This window comes from Lucilia cuprina, chromosome 4, assembly GCF_022045245.1.
Source record: "Lucilia cuprina isolate Lc7/37 chromosome 4, ASM2204524v1, whole genome shotgun sequence".
NCBI lineage: Eukaryota > Metazoa > Arthropoda > Insecta > Diptera > Calliphoridae > Lucilia > Lucilia cuprina.
Genome location: NC_060952.1, coordinates 61,767,058 through 61,787,057, shown reverse-complemented (window position 1 = coordinate 61,787,057; position 20,000 = coordinate 61,767,058). Strand labels below are relative to the sequence as shown.

General features: G+C 29.9%; 1 protein-coding gene across 2 annotated transcripts in view; it reads right to left on the bottom strand.

Annotated features, from left to right (window-relative positions):
* Positions 1-20,000, bottom strand: part of LOC111688377 (myosin-I heavy chain) — a 1,083,699-nt gene that overhangs the window by 751,593 nt on the left and 312,106 nt on the right. For both annotated transcript variants that reach the window (XM_046950624.1, XM_046950625.1), the window contains one exon: positions 11,175-11,885. In XM_046950624.1, coding sequence (XP_046806580.1) covers positions 11,175-11,885 — 711 coding nt within the window. The remainder of the gene's footprint in view (positions 1-11,174; positions 11,886-20,000) is intronic.

The following is a 20,000-nucleotide window of genomic DNA, read 5'->3' as shown; positions in this document are numbered from 1 at the left end:
GGGAGCTATGACCAATTCATCCAAAAAATTTTTCCTCAGAATAAATTATATTGACATAAGATTTTAACTTCTAAGATATCGACATTACGACGGAAGTTATTAACAAAAAACAAAATTTTTGAGAATATGTATTTTTGTATGGGAGGTATATAAAATTGTGGACCGATTCTTTCGATTTTCCACAGAAATTAATTTCATGAAACGAATGTATGCCGATTTTTATGGAATTATCTTGCATAGTTTTCGAGAAAATTACATCAGAATGTGTAAAAAATGCTTATTTTTTTCGAGGTTGTTTCAAAGTTTGATTCATAACTTTTCCCGATGTGAACCGATTTTGGTCATTTTCAATACCAAATAACTTAGGAAAACGAAGAACATTTTGGGTGAATTTGTTTAAATTCTATTGCTTTGTTTTATCGTGAGCGTGTTTTACACAGACAGACGGACATAGCTAAATCGACTCAGAATTTGATAAGGACCCAGAATATATATACTTTGTTGGGTCTTAGATGAATATTTCTTGGTGTTACACACGGAATGACAAAGTTTTATATACCCTCTATCACCACTGATAGAGATGTACAAAATTTTGTATTTATATTGATATATTTGGGGGAATTATTAACGATAAACTAATTTCCAGGAACCTTTGTATGGGGGCTATAGAAAATTTTGAATCAATTGTCATTATTTTCAACATACTTGATCCCCGGTAAAAAAATGTGTGACAAAATTCATCGAATTATCTTTTGTAGTTTGTGAGAAAAGAGCTGAAGAATTACAAAAAATGAAGTTTTATTCGAGGTAGTCCAAAATTTTTACTGATAACATTTTACGTCGTGAGCCGATTTTGCTGATTTTCAATACCTTAGCTTAGGATAACAATAAATATTTTCGGTGAATTTTGTTTCTCCTTGGCTTAGTTTTACGTGAGCGTGTTTTCCACAGACGGACATAGCTAAATCGACTCAGAATTTCACAAGGACCCAGAATATATATACTTTGTTGGGTCTTAGATGAATATTTCTTGGTGTTATAAACTTATATATACCCTCTTTCACCACTAATGGTGGAGGAGGGTATAAAAAGTACTAAAAAATAAAAAAATAATGAACTTTCATATTTCTAAGTTCATTATTATAGAAAACTCAAAAAAACATCTTTTGAAAAACGAAAAAGCACCAAAAAGTTCCTTTTAATGGGTTCTCATCTACTTCCGAATCTACATAATTTAATGTTCCTAGGTTCAATATAATATTCAAAAAGTACCTTTTTTAAAACTAAAGAGTACCATAAAGTTCCCTTTTACAGGTTCTTACCTAATTCAGACTCTACATACTTAATTTCATATTTTTAGGTTCAATATTATAGAAAATTCAAAAAGTACCTTTTGAAAAAAAACAAAAACTACCAAAAAGTTCACCTTTTCCAGTACTCAACTAATTCCGCCTCTACATACTTAATTTAATCTTTCTAGATTCAATATTATAAAAAATTCAAAAAGAACATTTTGTAGAACGTCTAATCCGGACTCTACATACTTAATTTCAGGTTTAAAAAATTAACTTTTGAAAAACGAATTTGCTGATTTTAAATAGCGATCTTCCTGAAAGCAGACAGACGGACATGGCTTAATCGACTCCGAAAAATTATATTATAGAAATTACAAACGGAATGACAAACTTATATATACCCTTCTCACGAAGAAGGGTATAATTATTAATATAAAATAAGTTTTTATTTGCGAAAGCTAATTTCGCATGTTTTTAATGTATATGATGAATCAACAACATAAACACCTAAACAAATGTAATATCCTTTAATTCTAAACATACAGGCCTTTTACAACATTATCCTGTAAATATTTTTATTAATTGACAATTAAATGAGCGCGAAAATTCATCAAGGATATTTTTATACAAATTTATTAAAATCTTCCATTAGTTTACACGGAGTATGTGTATCATAAACCTTAAGATACTTTGTAGTTAATAAATGCATTGTCGAGTGCGATGTTCAAAAATAATTAGTACTGTTTAAATTTTTTTCAATACTATTCATAAACAAGTAAGAGGATATAGTCGGCCGAGGCCGACCATATAATACCCTACACAAGTATACGAATAAAATGTGATTTGGTTTTCAAAATAAATCACATAGTTGAATTTCACCTTGCCTCAGATATACTTCAGCCATTTATTGTTTAATAAAACCTTGGGTTATTTAATTAAAATTTTGATGAGGGATTTTTATAGGTGCTAGGGTCAAAAGAGGCCCTAAATTTATAAAACTTTATGAGGGTCACCAAGGCTAGTATAGAATTTGGTTTTGCAGCTTTTTGTCGAGATAAGAATATATTTAACATAATTATGAACTTAAAAGCTCTATTTAACCATTTTCAATAGGCTTCGTCCCTTGGACAATATAAGATCATGTACCAAATTTCACTAAATTATCTTCAAAATTGCGACCTGTAGTTTGATTACAAGCTTTACATGGACGGATGGACAAAGCTAAATCGACTTAGAAAATGATTCTGAGCCGATTGGTATACTTTAAGGTGTTTATAGGACAAATATTATTGTGCGTTACAAACATCAGCATAAACCCAATATACCCTCCCCACTAAAGTGGTGTAGGGTATAAAAATATCAGAAAACAGCACACTCCACAGTGTTGCCAAAAGCCAATCTCGCTGGAAAAAAGTCAAATGTTGAACGTTTCAAAATTGACACAATTTGTTTATTAGTTGTTATAGAATATCAGAATATCAGATTTTTTATTTGTTTATCATTTGCTTTGCTATGTAGATTCAAATATGAGCAATTGCATTATAGCACTTTTTATGAACTGATTGCAGTAGCAAACAATTTTTTGCTACTGCAAATTTGCATTTTTTACTGAAAAATGCCAATTAGCTTCAACGCAAATATGTGTTTAATTAAAATGTTTATTTATCTGTATAATGTCCACCTGCAAATACTTTTTCTAATAGAAATATAGATTATATATCCATAACTAGGGGAGAGCTTTGTAAAAAAAATATATGAAACACACATAATAGTATTTTATGTAAGAGGAATACCAAACGACACGTTTCGGGGTGGAAAAGGTCTCCTAAGCACAAAAGAGGGGCAAATTTGAACAAATTCTAATCAGATGTATTGAAAATTTTCAAGTTTTTCATTTTATTTTGATGCATGCGCAAATGAAGACTTCACTCCAAAAATTATCAAAATAGGTTCAAGGGACCTCTAAATGTATAATTACGTCAAAATTTCATAATTTAAAAAATAAAAAAATTATAAGTTTCTTTGGGAAGTGCCACGCCATCTTCAGTTATAAGGCCCATTTTCCTAAATTTCATGCTGCAAGCTGCTTCCAAAAATAAGTTATGACTTTTTGCCAGCTAGATTTACCTTTGGCAACACTGTGCACTATAAACTTTTCTTTCAGTACATGGAATGCACAAACACAAAATGAAGTGGTGTAAATGTGGAAAGAAAATTTTACGCTCTGCGATGAATGTATCAGGGTGATAAAGCTTAAGTCAATTACGTACGTGATCTTTGGATTAAAAAATATTAATTTAAAACATTAAATATTTTTGTCCAATAGGTTAATAAAAGAATAATAAGAAATTGGACTATGACATTGTTTTACAACAATAACATATTCTCTCCACACAGACAAGTTTTGTGAGAATTCAACACACTGGTGAAAGTCCGACTCTCTCACAATACGTCAAAACTTTTTTCGCGAAAAAGTGAAGATTATTTATATTATTGCACCTTTTCTTATACATACAACACATTTTTTATTTTGTTTTTGCGCATTTTTACACCGTTAAAGAGACCCAAATTGTCTTATTTTTTGTAAACGAGAAATACATTTTTTTTAATTTTTTGACAATTCATTTTTGAGGAATTTTAATAAAACTAAAAAAAATGAAGTTGTAAATTTTGGTATTGAAAATGGGTAATAAATATAAAATAATCATGATGTTTTTCAAACATGAGAATAAACAAATTTAAAAATGTATTTATTAAATGTTTACAGATCAAATGCTTTATATGTACATATTTGCATACATAAGCACACACTTCTAAATGTAACTTATTCACACATTTTTTTGTTCTCCTGAATTTACAAATTTATATTTGTAAATTCATAAATTGCAATTTCATGTAAAAACTTGTTTGTAGTTTTTGCATCCTCATATATACTTTCTAAATATTGAAAAATTGTCTAATTAAAATTTGGTTATTTCATGCATACATTATTCCCATAATATACATGAAATATTTATAAAAACAATGATACAAACGTTTTCAATTATTTTCTAAATAAAATTTGGTTATAATTTTTCAAACCCAACATGAAATGTTAAATTTTAGACCATAAGTCATTTCCTATAGTAAATAATATTTAAGTTTGTAGTAAAAATATTTGTTCAGTTCACAATCAATGTTGTAGCGTTGTATGTCAGCAGATGCTACAATAGTCATAACAACGTTGTTGGTATTTTCTATGTAAAAGTTCTATACAACTTTTACGACAATTTTTCATATGTTTTTCGAATGTCGTAAGAAAATTCAGTGTTGCCAATTGTTTATTTAACACAGAAATTACAAACAAACAGCTGTTTACCAAAACAAAAATAAAATTTTATTAAAAACTGTTTATCTATTAGTTTAAAATGTGGAATAATGAAAATAATAGAATTTTAAATAAAAAGAAATTAATTTAGTTTATTTTGCTCGTTTAATTAGTTTAATATTATTTGTTTTTTTTTTTTACTTTTGACATTGTTTGTTTTGATTGCTTTTTTTATTGTGAACATAAACTTATGACTTGGTACAAAACTCTGTTCACAATCACTGTTACTACACTTTAGTAGATACAATACAACTTGATTGTGAATTGAACAATTATAACCTCATAGTCGCGACTATCGTTTTGTTTCGTGTTTTCGTTAGCACATATATGCTCTGCTTGCGTACACTTCATGTTCGTATATTACTGCTTGCATGGCTTCAATATTGTTGACTTCGGATACTATGTGTAGGAAAATATTTTTATATCATAGGCAAGCAATATGAAATATATGTTGGTATAATAAATATTTTAGCGAGTTGCTGCGTAATATATTGCTTGTAAAAACATTTTATATTTGTCTGTAAGCTGCTATATGCAATAGCTTGTATGGGTAAATATTTTTAGCAAGAATACTAAAAATATTTCGAATGGGAGCAATTAAATATATTATATTCATGTGTTGGTGAATTACTTTAATATTTATATTTTGTATTATTTTATTTGCATTAATTTGTTATTTTTCTCATTAACAATTTAAGTTATTTTTTGAATTTCATTGCTAGTGTGAACAATGCACATAAAAGCTTACGCACTTTTTTGTTTAATTTTGGTAGTTCTATGCAAATTTACTTAAATGAGATTTATTTTCTCTCATTAAAGTAAATGCAGTACAGAAGTGAGAAAAATACTGTTTTTTTGCTACGCACTTTTTACCATATTCGCATGTATGTAAATATGTATTTTATATGCGTAAGGTATATCTAAATATTGATACGCACTGTTTTTGGCTCTTTTTAAATTGAAATTATTAAAAACTCAAATATTAAACATTATTTTAACTTAGAAAAGTTAAAATCTCGAACATTATTTGGTGCCGAAACCAGGGGCTGGTGAATAATTGTGTGCTATTTGGAGTAACAAATTGGAATCTTTTTGTCCTTAGAACTGCTTGCTTTGCGATTGGAACTTAGCTCTAGATTTATTTTTAAATTTAAAACGTACTGCTAGGTTGTATAATTCAAGACAGCATAAAACACATGGCTTCGCACAATCTGGTTTAGACGAAATAGAATCAAATTTTTTGCAATTTAAAGACGGGAATATCCAATTATGCGCTGTAGTCCGTTACAATACTATAAACACAGAAAATATTCCGTATTTCGAAGACGACGTTTATTACCAATTTTAAGACGAATTTCTTACCCTTAAAAGCTCGATTTCATGGATTCTTCTGTTACTCGTTCTCCTGGAATTCAGTCCAGTTTCGTTAGTCCATAATTATTCCGGGCTAACTGATATTCAAAAATTTTGTTTTTTGAAAAACTCTTGTAAAGGAACTCCTTTGGATATCGTGAACGAATATCCAGCAACGGATTCAAGCTACGTTTTAGCATGCACCGCTCTACAGAATAGATATCATAATAAAAGACAAATAGTTGATACTATTTTTAAAAAACTGTGGTTCTTCCAAAAGCATTCAGACGATTTTAGAGACAACACGAACTAGTATTGCCCTACTACGTACTTTATAAACACCGAAGATGAGCATGCTATGCTTATTTATATGACAGTAAATAAGTAAAATTAAATAATAATAAATAAATACATAAGAGTTTAAAGATTTTTATTCCGTTTAAATAAAAAATATTCAACATTATTTTAACTTAGAAAATTTAAAATCTCGTACATCATGAAATATATTTATATTTTAATATTGCATACGTGTGCGTAGGAGAAAAAATATGCATTTTGGTTACTAATATATTAGTAATTTTCTGTTTCTGATACTTTAAAATGCTAAATGGAAAACATATTCGATTTGAACAAGCTAAAATCACTGTTCATGGACAAAAGTACTATTTTTCACGCTTTTCGTCATTTTTACCCATTTTTTACCCATTTTTTACCCTTTCTAGTCCAATTTTCAAAAAATAATATAGCCTTTTATTTTTTGAAAAGCCAGCGTGTTTGACGCACAAACAAATAAACAAACTTACATACACTCAAAAAATTTTTACATTTACTGATTGTAGTTTGTTCAAAAAGTTTTCATTTAAGTTAAAAATTATACATGTTGTTTAAAAAATAACCGTCAAAAAATTGTTTTTTCAGTACAGTTAAAAGTTACCGTAAATTGTGTTGTATATACATAGATATGTTTCTGTTTTGAAAAATTAAATGTTTCTAATGCCAAAATATAATATTTTTTTCTACATCAAATTATTTTATTTGACAAATTAAATTTTCTTCAAAAACTTTTTAAAAGAAAACTTGCACATGTATAGCATGCGCATTTTCTGCATTGGATTAACGTTAAGTTTTTGCTTGCAAATTATCATGAATAGTTGTGTTAAACAAATTGTAATTATCTTTACTTTACTCTAGATACATACATATGGATTTCTGATCATCATTGATTTGGAATCAAGACTGAGCTTTGAAATAAAAGGTAAGCGTTTTTAATTATCTTAATCCCAATTCTGCAATTACTTTATTTATGTATGAATGTATGTGCATCGTGCCCCTTTAAAGATTATTTAAGTACATGAATCCTTTTGGTTATTCCAAAACTACGGTGGCGTGTTATAATGTCCAATTTCATAATGTCCATTAATGTTATGACATCCAAAACTAAGTACTCCCCTGTAAACATATTTAGAGTATATGATCCATTTAGTAGCCCTATATAATGAGACATGGACGAAAAAGACATCCATCTCAATATTTATCCGCAAGATTCCGTCTACGCATGAAGAAAATATTCATTCCGGTATTTAGGATTCCGTTTAGGTATGAGGTTCGACTTCAAATAAGGGATCGTGTATTATATTTAAGTATAAATAAAATAATATTTCGCAAAAATTGTAATAAAAGATTATAAAATAAATTCAAACCTAAAATTAATATTTTACTTTACATTAAATGAAAAAACAGTAGATTTTAATGATTTGGTAGGTAAAATTTTGTCAGTAAAATTAACTGAAAAAATCAGTAGTTTTTAATAATTTTGTAGTTAAAAATTAGTTAGTAAAAATAACTGAAAAACATTTATTTTACACATTTTGTAGTTTGTTTTTTGTTAGTTAAAATAAAGGAAAAAACATTTGTTTCTACAAAATTTGTCAGTTATAAAAACAACATTCAAAAATAATTGAAAAACTCCTTTGATTTAAGTGAAAAGTTTGTAGTCCGTCTTTTAAATGAAATTTTGATATGTATATATTAGGTTTCTGAAAATTTTGCTTTTTAGAGGAAAAAAATAGAAATTTTTGAGGCTAAACGATAAATAAAAAGACTAAATTTCTAGTCCAATTTTCAAAAAATAATATAGCCTATTATTGAAAAGCCAGCCGTTTTGGCGTGATTAACGCACAAACAAATAAACAAAGTTACATAAAGATTTATAATAGGTATATATTAGGATTCCGAAATTTTAGCCCTTTTAGGGGAAACAAATTTTTGAGGCTAAACGATAAATAAAAAGACTAAATTTACCCTTAAAAAGGCTAACTTGGCAACACTGATGACAGATTAAAAAAAATAAATAAATTTTATTAAACTTTATTTATAAATAAAAATTTTGTTACATATTTCTTAAGTTTCAAAAACTAAAATTTCCATAAAAATTTTAATACATTTGTAGATATGAGGTATTTTTAGAAAATTTATATCACATTTTTTTAGAAAAAAATTACCATATATAAAAAACAGTTAACGTGTTTTTACATTAAACCGTATTTTTTAAACAAAATCAATTTTCGAATTATTCGAAACCCGGTTTTTAAAGCTTCTTAAATAGGCGCTGCGAATTATGGCCCCAGGTAAAATGGCCCCAAAACATAAATACGAAATACAGGAAACAAAAACATGAAATTTTTGTTTTTTTATATATTTTTTAAGGGTATTTCAACATTTTTACATTTGGGGTAATACTGCATTTTGCAAAAAAAAAAAATAAAAATGACCACAATGTTGTGAAATGAAGAAATACCCCAAAACAAAACTTTTTCTCCTTTGGGGCTAATTTTCATTCTTAAATTTTGTAAAATGAGTGAATATTAAAATATTAAAAAGGGAATATTAAAAAGGGAAATTTGTAAAGAATTTAAGAAAGGGACACTCTTACCCCCAAAGGAATTTATACTAAATTTGGTGTATGTTGCATTTTAGTTTCTATTTAAAAAGTGTTCTGGATAGACGGCCTTCGGCCGGGCGCAGGAATTTTAAGCTCTGGGGTTTTTCGAATACCGTCTTCGCTAAATTAGTTAGTTAGTTTGAAAGGAGGATGTATACACATCAAATCCGAAGAAATACACCTAGGCTTCAATCGGGCCTGTTGTGCGCTCCTCAACCAGTGCCACGGATGGGAATCGAACCCACCACCTCCGGCCTACCAGACTAGAATACTAACCACTAACCTACCGGAGGAAACTTCGCTAAATTAAGCCTTTTTTTTGATAAATGGACTCTTTTAAATCCATGGACTTTATGTTACATTGCTCATATGCATTATGACACTTTTGAAATTGTTATAACGTCCATGTACACTACACTCAATTTAGTGAGTCATAACCAGTGTTGCCAACTTAGTGCTTTTAGCACTATTTGCGGTGCTTTTTGGTGTGCCAAACGCGGAAAATTTTGCTCATGGTGCCGTTCTTCAAAAAGGCACTAAAGTGGTGCTTTCTAATTTTATGACAGTGCATTTAGTGCTTTTTATACCCAACATATACCCAAGATGAGTGGGGTATATTGATTTTGTCACTCCGTTTGTAACACATTGGTCGTATATATTTTGGTCCTTATTAAATTCTAAGGCGATCTAACCATGTCCATCCGTCTGTTCATCTGTCCGTCCGTCTGTCTGTTGAAAGCACGATAGGGTTAGAACGTAAAGAGCAAACGAGTTAAATTTTTCCACAAATTTTTATATGCATCAAAATTTCTCTACCAAATGACATTAATATTCATTACCGACTTAAAAATATTCGACATAAATATGTTTTATATAAGCCAAAATCTCTCTAGCAAATTTTACGGCAATCGGTTCCATAATTGACCCTACCCCCACATATGGTCACCTTCAAAAATTGATTTTAACGCTCATTACTGACTTAAAAATACGTGTTTAGCGGAGAAATTCGAAATAAACTACTTTTATACAAATGTAATCTTCCTACCGAATTTAATTCGATTTATCGGTAACGTACCCTACCCCCTATTAAGGTCCCCTTAAAAATATGAGTACAGCGATGAAATTGACAAAAAATAAGTTTTATATAATTTTTTTACACAATTGAATCTATCCCTCATATATTAAGCCTCCATGATTACTTCATCGTTGTACTCGCAATAAAAAGATTTTTATTATAATTCTTTATGCCGAATTTTATGACGATTGGTCTATAACTGACCAACAAAACAAAATCTATGTACAAAAGCAAATAATCTTCAAAAACAAAAAAACAAAATATTCAAAATACTTTAAAATAAGTTATGTTATTCACTATCAGTGAAATTAACAATTTTTCCAGAACTCAAAAAACTTAAAAATAATATATATAGATTTTGCAAAAAAAAATATATTTCATAAGTTTTGTAAAATTTTACAATTTGGGTGTGGATACATCGGTTGGCCAGTTGGTAGTGTGCCTGTCAGTTTGAATGTTTAATGACATTTTACTATTTTTAAAATTCTCATCTTATTTATCTAATATTCGTCAAACATTAGTTTTAGTTCTTACGTTACTAAAAATCTAACTCACACCGGTGAAAGACTTTATTATGACGCATGTTTTGTTTTGCAGCCCAATGTTCTAAAAACAAATTTTGGAGTCTTGTAGGAAATGAGCGAAATAATGTGCAATTTTTATTAAAATAAACAATATTTGACTGAAAAAACGTTAGTGCTTTTTTACCCATTTTCAGTTAGAAAATTACGCTTTTTTACCCCTTTTTAATTTTTTTGCGCGCGTTTTGCTTGACCAATGTTGGCAACACTGGTCATAACGCCCATGGAAAATATGACATTGGACTTCATGACACGCCACCTTTATTTGAATTAAAATTAAATGGGGTGAAATTTCATTTACGTTTTTGAGGTAATTGTTCATTACGTAAAATTAACCCAATATTTGGGGTCACTTTTCATTTCAACCTTGGGGAGATTTTTCATTAATTTTGGGGTGATTTTTCTTAAAAAATTTTAGGGTTATATTTTATAATGAATTTTGACCCCAACATTGGGGCAATTTTTCATTTTATCTGGGGCCATAATTCGCAGCGCTTCTTAAATACTCTAGTTTGTTCGTTGTATTCAAAATACAATGGTAAACTTAGTGAAATGTACTTACACGAAATATATTGCAAGCAAAAACTACATTTTCAGGATCATACATATGAATATGGGATGAGGATATTCTATCTCCCCTAAAAAACGTTATCATTTCGTATTTAGGGATCTGATCAACATTTTTTTTATTCTTTCTGGTTAAAGTTGCAATTATGGTTCCTTCTGGAGTTTTTTCATGAACATTAAAATAATGTTCGGCGAATTCCATTATATCGTAATACACATCATTGTTATATAAATCTTTTTGTATATCTGCAGTATTTTGGTGCATTTCCATAATTTTCTTTTCGACTCGGTATTTACGCCTCTGCTCGCGTTCTGTATATATTTCCGAGTCTTTTGTGTTTTGATTTAAATTTGTAACTGTAGATGCGGTTTTCTCAGCTACAGAGGAACATAAATTAGCTTCGTTTATTAAATTATTATGATGCACTAGATCACTTGCATCAGATAAGGATATATCAAGCTCCTGGGATTTTTTCTCATCATTATTTTGGATACTTCTTCCAATTAAAACTGCTTCATAAATTGGCTCCGGCTTTATTTGTTTTGAAATTAAAACGCAACTTTTAAATTTATCCAAACTATCAGGATTATTATCATGAGGTGGTGGAGGTGGAGGCATTGTGGGTTCCGGCAACGATGGTAATGGTTTGTTGGGAACTAGTTTCAATACGTTTATTTCAGAATCAGTGTTATTACGATTTCCTAGCTGAAATTAGAAAATTAAAAATAAATAAACATTTTAAAAGAAAGTTTTTGTATATATGTAGTTACATACATAAATTTGAAATGAGTGTAACTTTCAGCTATAACTATAGAATTCATAAGGGTCATAAAGGCTAGGATAGAACTTAGTTTTGCAGTTTTTTTTTCAAGATACGAGTATAGTAAGCATAATTATGAACATAAAAGACCTATTTGGCGGGTTCAGTTCTATGGGGGCTAGGTAAAATAATGGATCGATGTTAACCAATTTCAATAGGCTTCGTCTTCGGTACCATAGAATATAATGTACCAAATTTCATTAAGTTATCTCAAAAATTGCATTACAATTACATTGTTTACATGGACGGACAGACAGACGGACGGACATAGCTAAATCCACTCAGAAAATGATTCTAACCCGATTGGCATTCTTTATGGTGGATATAGAACCATTGTGTTTTACGAACATCGTCACAAACACAAAATGCCCTCCCCACTTAAGTGGTGTAGGGTATATAAACAGTCAAAAACAAGTAATAATTATTGTCGAACGAGGCCGACCATATAATACTCTACACCTGTTACAAAAATAAAATGTAACATTTAGTTTTTTAATAAAGCATTTAAGTTTATTTGTACCTTGCCTCATATATACTTAAGCCATTTATTGTTAAAAAAATGTTTATAGGGACTAGGGTCCAATAGGGGCTAGGTGAAATAATGGACCGATCTTAACCGTTTTCAATAAGCTTCGTCCCTGGGAAAATAGAAGATCAAAAAATTTCATTAAATTATCTTCAAAATTGCGACCTGACTCTTTGGATGTGGAGCTGTGGCTCTTTAGTTTCATACATACATTTAATTTAAAATCTTTCTGATTCAATTAACGAGCAATGTATTAAAACTAACAAAACAATATACACATTATACACACATTGTATTAAAACTAACAAAACAATGTACATGAGCAAAACAAAAACTAATACTTTTAGAGTGAGAGAGAATGAAAGCAACACAATTAGCCTTACTTTTATCTTTAACTTGCCCCTACAACCGTACATTTCATTTGAGAATGAATCTTCATTGATCATTGATCTCTAGAACTACAATATATAAATTTAAAAAGTAAAACTTTGTGGTGTGGAAAATTGTCAAAGTTTAAAAGCAAGTTGGAAGAGTTAGGTAAAAAGCTAACTAACAAATGAAAATTTGAAACTCTAAACTTTCTAAAACATTGCAAACCTATCACTCCCATTGAATTTGTTCCATGTAAAAGTTAATATTACAGTCAAACTCGGTAATAATGAACTCGGTTACTACCCATCCTCGTATAAAACGAACTACTTTTTCAGTCCTTAAAGTACAACTTCATACAATTTTTCTTTTTTTATATCGAGCTTCAAAATTATGTGTTGAAATCCTAAGAATGTATTTAGCTATGTTAAAAAAATTAGTTAAAAAATATCAAGAAATAAAATCAATGATATTTTTTATATAGAATATTAAATTAATTTATAAATCATATTCATAAAATTTTGTAAAACTGCACTTTATTTTTGGAACTACAAAAACTTCACCTGTCATATTACGAACTTCGCTTTTAACAAACAACTTTGACTGATATTGCGGAGTTCGTTATAAACGATCAAAAAATTTCATTAAATTATCTTTAAAAATGCGACCTGGCTCTTTGAATGTGGAGCTGTGGTTCTTTAGTTTCATACATTTCATTTGAGAATGAATCTTCATTGATCATTGATCTCTAGAACTACAATATATAAATTTAAAAAGTAAAACTTTAAAAGCAAGTTGGAAGAGTTAGGTAAAAAGCTAACTAACAAATGAAAATTTGAAACTCTAAACTTTCTAAAACCAAGCAAACCTATCACTCCTATTGAATTTGTTCCATGTAAAAGTTAATATTACAGTAAAACTCGGTAATAATGAACTCGGTTATTACGAATCCTCGTATAAAACGTCCTTAAGTACAACTTCATTTCTTTTTTTATATCGACCTTCAAAATTATTTGTTGAAATCTTAAGAATGTACTTAGCTATGTTGAAAAAATTAGTTAAAAAATATCAAGAAATGAAATCAATTATATTTTTTTGTAAAGAATATTAAATCAATTTATAAATCATATTCTTAAAATTTTGTAAAACTGCACTTTATTTTTGGAACTACAAAAACTTCGTCATATTACGAACTTCGGTTTTAACAAACAACTTTGACTGATCTTGCGGAGTTCGTTATAAACGAGTTTTACGAGTTAACTGTATAAGAAAATGATTAATTCTTTAAAGTGTTAATTAAAGTTCCCTATAAGCGAATGGGGTATCATATTAGCGCTTCTACGATAAGATGTAAATCATGATCATACATTCCTAAATTTTCGTCTTTTTCGAATTAAAACATATTTTTTGGAAATTGAAAATATAGTAATTAATTAATAATGTGGAGAATTTGGATACTGTTAAATACTAAAAACTTAGTCTATTTGAAAACTTTAATCTTTTTTAAAAAAATTTTATATTTTTACACGTCAATTTTAATGGGTAAATTTGCCGACTCATGGTGTAGGGTATAAATATGAGAATTTTTTCGTTATTTTATATAAAATTGTGATATTTTATTGCAAAAATGAAATGGACTAATCTTTGTTATATGGACATACTTAAGAAACAAAGATAATTTAAATTAATACTTAACTTAAAATATTTCAAATTTATTTTTAGTTCGCATAATTTGCTGGCCTTTTTGAAGAAGGGATGTTCACTATGTTTGCTGATGATTTCCTGTTTTAGATTTAGGTTAGGTTTATAGGATAATGTATACTACATCAAATCCTAAGAAATACACCTAGGCCAAAATCGGGCCTGTTGTGCGCTCCTTATAAAAGAATTGTTTTTCAGGGAATCTTCCAATCAGTGTTATTTTCGGAATAACATCACTTCCAAAATACATGTATCTAACTTCGACGAATGCCTGACAGCGGCACTGTCCAATTACGCATTTTGTTATTGCTCGTACTTCTGCCTGGAAGCTTGTGTTATGTTTTAGTATACGGCGGTATATTTCTGCTTCTGGATTTTCAATATAGAACCCCAGCTCCACTTTATCCCCCAATTTAGAGCCATCCGTGTAACAACGGATTCCTACTGGTATTTGCTGTAAAGTTCCGCTTGACCAACACATTCTATTTAGGATCAGCGTTTCAAAGTTTCCGACATATTCTGTGTCTGGTACACGATCAGGCACTTTCGATGATTATATATAACATTCCAATGTGTCCAGTATACAGCCTTGGTTGAAGTAGTAAACATGGCACCACTTATACCCAAGCAGCACGTACGCTGAACTCCATGTAGTAGTTTGATATTGCACTTTTTGTCTTAAGCAGTTTACCAGATTATTTAAGCATAAGCTAGAATTGGTCTAATTACACTTTTATAAAGCCAATTTGTCGTAATAGGACTAAGGCCCCATTTCATGCATATAGTTGTCCTACATATATCCCAGCACCGATGTGCCTTGTTCATCCTAATCTTCATTTTAATTTTCGGTCGAGGATTACACTTTGTCTGTAACTGGTACCTTCTTGCCCAGGAAGCAAGGTTCGGTATAAGTAAAAATTTGTGTCTTTCTAGACATATTTTCGTTTTTGCTGGGTTAACATTGAGGCCTCTCGGTTGAGCCAAGCTTAAGGCCGTATTCAGAGCCTCCTTAGCTCTTCACACAAGTAGTTTGAACATCGTCGACATCGTCGGCATAGTAAAAGGTTATCTATCTGTTTCTTAGCATGTGGTTGACGGAGCACCCAGTCAACATAACACTGGCTATATGGATTCGGCCATGTAGCTTTATAGGGAAGCTTTTTATTACCCCTTTGACCATATCAGATGTTATTACAATTTCCGTGTTAGCCTCCCCTTCCTACAATATCGGTTGACCTATGTTATTCGATATAGCGGGTGGGAAATGGAAGTCCATTAGAAGTTTCATTGTCTCCTCCATATCCTCCAGCCTCCAGCCCGTGTCATCGACATTCCGGTTGGACATGAGTTTTGGGTTTCTTCTGGGCAGATCTCCGTTCTCACAGAGGGCAGCTGTCCTCGAATGATTCAACCAAGTGTCCTGACATAAACAGTTCTTTAGCAAAGAACCGAACATTGTATAATTAGTTTCAGACTTATTCCCAAACTTTATCGGCTTTGGTGGCGGCCGTAGTATTCTGAATCTTATGTACCGATGGTCAGAAAAGGAGTGCTCGTCCAAAACTCTCCAATCCTAAATTTCGTTTTTAAGCTCTTCTTAACATATAGTTATATCTAATACTTCTTCTATGATTCCAGTTTCATCAGCTCCAACATTGGTGGTAGTGTCGGAGAATAGAAAGGCAGGTAAACAGATGCAAGATGTATGTTGCCATGACCTTGCTTCAGCACCGTTGCATCCGATGTGAATAATCCTGTTGAGAGGAGAAAACCTTGTTGCGAATCGTGCAAGGTTTCTGGATTAAAGCTACATGTATCTTGCCTATGTTAATTTTAAACTTCCTTCTAGCGATTTGGCGATCACCTCCCCGCTCATTGAATTTGACTACTCCGTTAATAAAGATTTCCTGAATAGCCGGCCTACGGCCGGGCGCAAGGATTTTCTCCTCTATGGTATGTCCAACACAGGCTTCGCTTAATAAAGATTTCCTGAATAGTCGGCCTACGGCCGGGCGCAAGGATTTTCTCCTCTATGGTATGTCTAACACCGGCTTCGCTTAATAAAGATTTCCTAAATAGACGGCCTACGGCCGGTCGCAAGGATTTTCTCATCTATGGTATGCCTAACACTGGCTTCGCTTAATAAAGATTAGTATACATACGTTTTTTTTTCTTAATAGCAAAATCATAATTAAATTATTAATATCTCAGGAACTATAATACTTACAAAAATATTATACCTTAATAAAAAGCTCAATATCTTGGCTTTTAAACAATCTAATTTATATACTTACCTATAAAGGCATTTTTTTCCTATTTTTTAGATAAACCTCAAAAATATCGGGTCAAAAATTATGTTTCCCAAAATTGACCTATAATGGGTTCTTCTTTGTATATCATGTTACATATCATTGGAAAGTTCTTTGAAATACCTTTAATTTGATATATATCGGTCCAAAAGTAGGCCCACCTAAAAGTAGGTGTGGCCGACAAAAAATTTTTACGTCATTTCACTCACAAACGAATTCTCTATTAGCGGTGAAATTTTCGACGTGATTTGAAAAATGTCACTAAAACCGACTTAAGCCAAGATTTTTATACATTCTGAAAGCACTCGACGAGATCTTGAAAAAACATGCTTGGACATACTACTTATCTCTTATAATATCAGAGTTATAGGCATTTAAAAATTTAGTGATACAAAATTTACCATACCTTGGTCCGCCTTTTTTTAATACCGGGCGTAATTTTGGACAAATTTTTTCTTGTTAGTTAGACAACAAAATTTCCAATAATATACAACAAATTTCAGATCAATATCATTTACAGATCCAAAAATAAACGTTTTTATACCCTTCACTTTTGAGAGAAGGGTATATATAAGTTTGTTATTCCACTACAAAAAAAAAGATATTTTTAATACTTTTTTTAAACATTTTATATTAAAAAATCTAATCTTTGTGAAGAAATTAAAATTTTTCTTTTCTTTGGATATGTTTTATCTGTAAAATTTACCATTTTACTTAATATAAAACTTGATCATAACAAGCGTAATTAGGAAATATTTTTTCTTAGTGTTTTTTTGCATTTTCTCGCCTCTACAATAACAGTTTCTCTTTCTGCGCTTGGCTGGTGTAGATGTATGTATATGGTTTTATTTAGCTGTGTGTTTTTGTTTTGTGAATTCTCTTTTTATATTTTCAACATTGAATTTGACATAACCTTGGCAAATTTAAATCTATAAATTTAAATTAATACATTTATATACATTTATATACTCATGGATTAAACTTAAAATGTGTTGCCTCAAAAACTTGCAAAAAACAGTTTACTACATTTAGTTTGTTGAGTAGACAATGTAAGAGTTGTTTTCTTGCACCTACAGACAGTAATATACCTTTAAATAAAATTAAATTTACTGAAGTAACGCCGTCTGAAGTCAAAATAAACCTTTTGAGCAATAAAAGTGATGCTTTTCAATGTAATAGTGATACTAATCTTGCAGACGGTAATATCCATAGTAATGATGAATCTGCTAGCGAACTTCTCTCAAGTCAAAATACGTCGGTTTCCTTGTTATTTTCTTCGCTGTCTAAATAACTTTCATCATGTGGTATTGCAGAAAAAAACGTTGATGAACTTTTTAAAATGTTTGAAAAAATCGCCCAAAGAAATTTAGAAGAATTTGAAAGCTCGGCATACATTCGTGGAGACTGAAAAATACTTAAGAACACAAACCGAATATGACAACCTATTATCACTAACTAATACGACATTTGATCCTAAGCTTACCAAAGGCCAAAGTAAATTAATAAAGTAGCATCACTTGAACAGCTGACTATTTTTTTAACTATAGTTTCTATAGAAAAATAAAATTAGTTGTCAAAGTTTGTTTTGAAAATTGTTAACATTGTTTATGTCGCTATTTTTAAATTGTGTTTTGCTATTTGTTAAAATTTGTGAAAAGTTGAAAAAATTAAAAATTAACCCACTTTTAATTAAGTGTTACAAATTGTTTTATATATAATATAATTAAATCCTTAATATTTTCAACTTAAAAGTAATATTTTATATTTATGTTTTGTTCACTTTGTTGTTAAAGGAAATTTTCTTAAATTTTATTTTGACACATTCTTGGATTATTCCAAAAACAAAATACATGTGTTTGTTGTAGATGTTGTTGTACAACAAGAGATGTCGCTACTTTATTAATTTACTTTGACCAAAGGCATTAAAACTTCGTGTGAGTTCAACAAGTTTGCTTATTACAAAATCTTTGAAAGCTGTAATGTAGACGTTATGCACGATATTTTATAAGGAGCAGTTCCTTTCATCTTAAAGTTATTTTTTAAAAAACTTATCGCAAACGGATACTTATCGATAACTGAAAATAACGCCAAAATACAAAATTTTAATTATGGATAATTGCAAAGCACTTGTAAGCCTCTACGATAACTGTCGAAAAGAAATGTCGAACATCTATAGGGCTGACGGCTTTTCAATTTCCCATTCCCATTTATTTTTCATAGTACTTATAATTATTTACCTAACTTGTGGAATGCAATAATTTCTCTTATACGTATCGTTAATGTAACATTAAGTACTTCAATTAAAAAGGAGTTCATAGATATGCTTAAAAATGACATTGAGATTCATTTAAAAAGTATTGTTGTAGATTATGGAGAAACACTTTTGCCAAACTTTATAACTCATTATCCGTCAGTCATTAAAAAATTAGGACCACTGATTCATACGTGGGCAATGAGATATGAAGCTTAACATCGAGAATTTATTAAGGATGTACCAGTAATAAATAATTACAAAAATTTATGTAAAACACTTGCCAATAGATATCAAACAAAAATGAGTATAAAATGGCAAAACATATCCCTTAAAAATGAATTTGTGTTTAGTAAATTATCTCCGATTGACTTTAATAAATTGAATTTCGAAGTTAAAAATTATTTATATAACACACTTAACATAACTGAAGCAACAAAAGTATTTTCAACAAATAAACTCGAATTAATATATGGTTATATTTTTAGACTTTCATTCGTTTTATATTTAGGAAAAGAAAGCGAATTTCTCATATTTGGTAAAATTAAGGAAATATATGTAATTTATGAGCAAACTTATTTATATTTAGATATGTATAAAGGCAAGGAATTATACAGAATCTTAAATTCATATGAAATAACTTCTCAAAATATTTCAAAAATGATTAGTTTTAAAAATATTTTATTTTTATGTTATTAACTCAAATACAAACTTGCGGATGCGGTTGTTGTAGCAGCGACACACAGTGGTATAGGAAAAAAAAAGAGGGAAATAATTCGGTAACTTCTAAACGGTTAATCCGATTTTAATGAAATTTGGTATGCACAAAGAGGAGGTGTTGTCG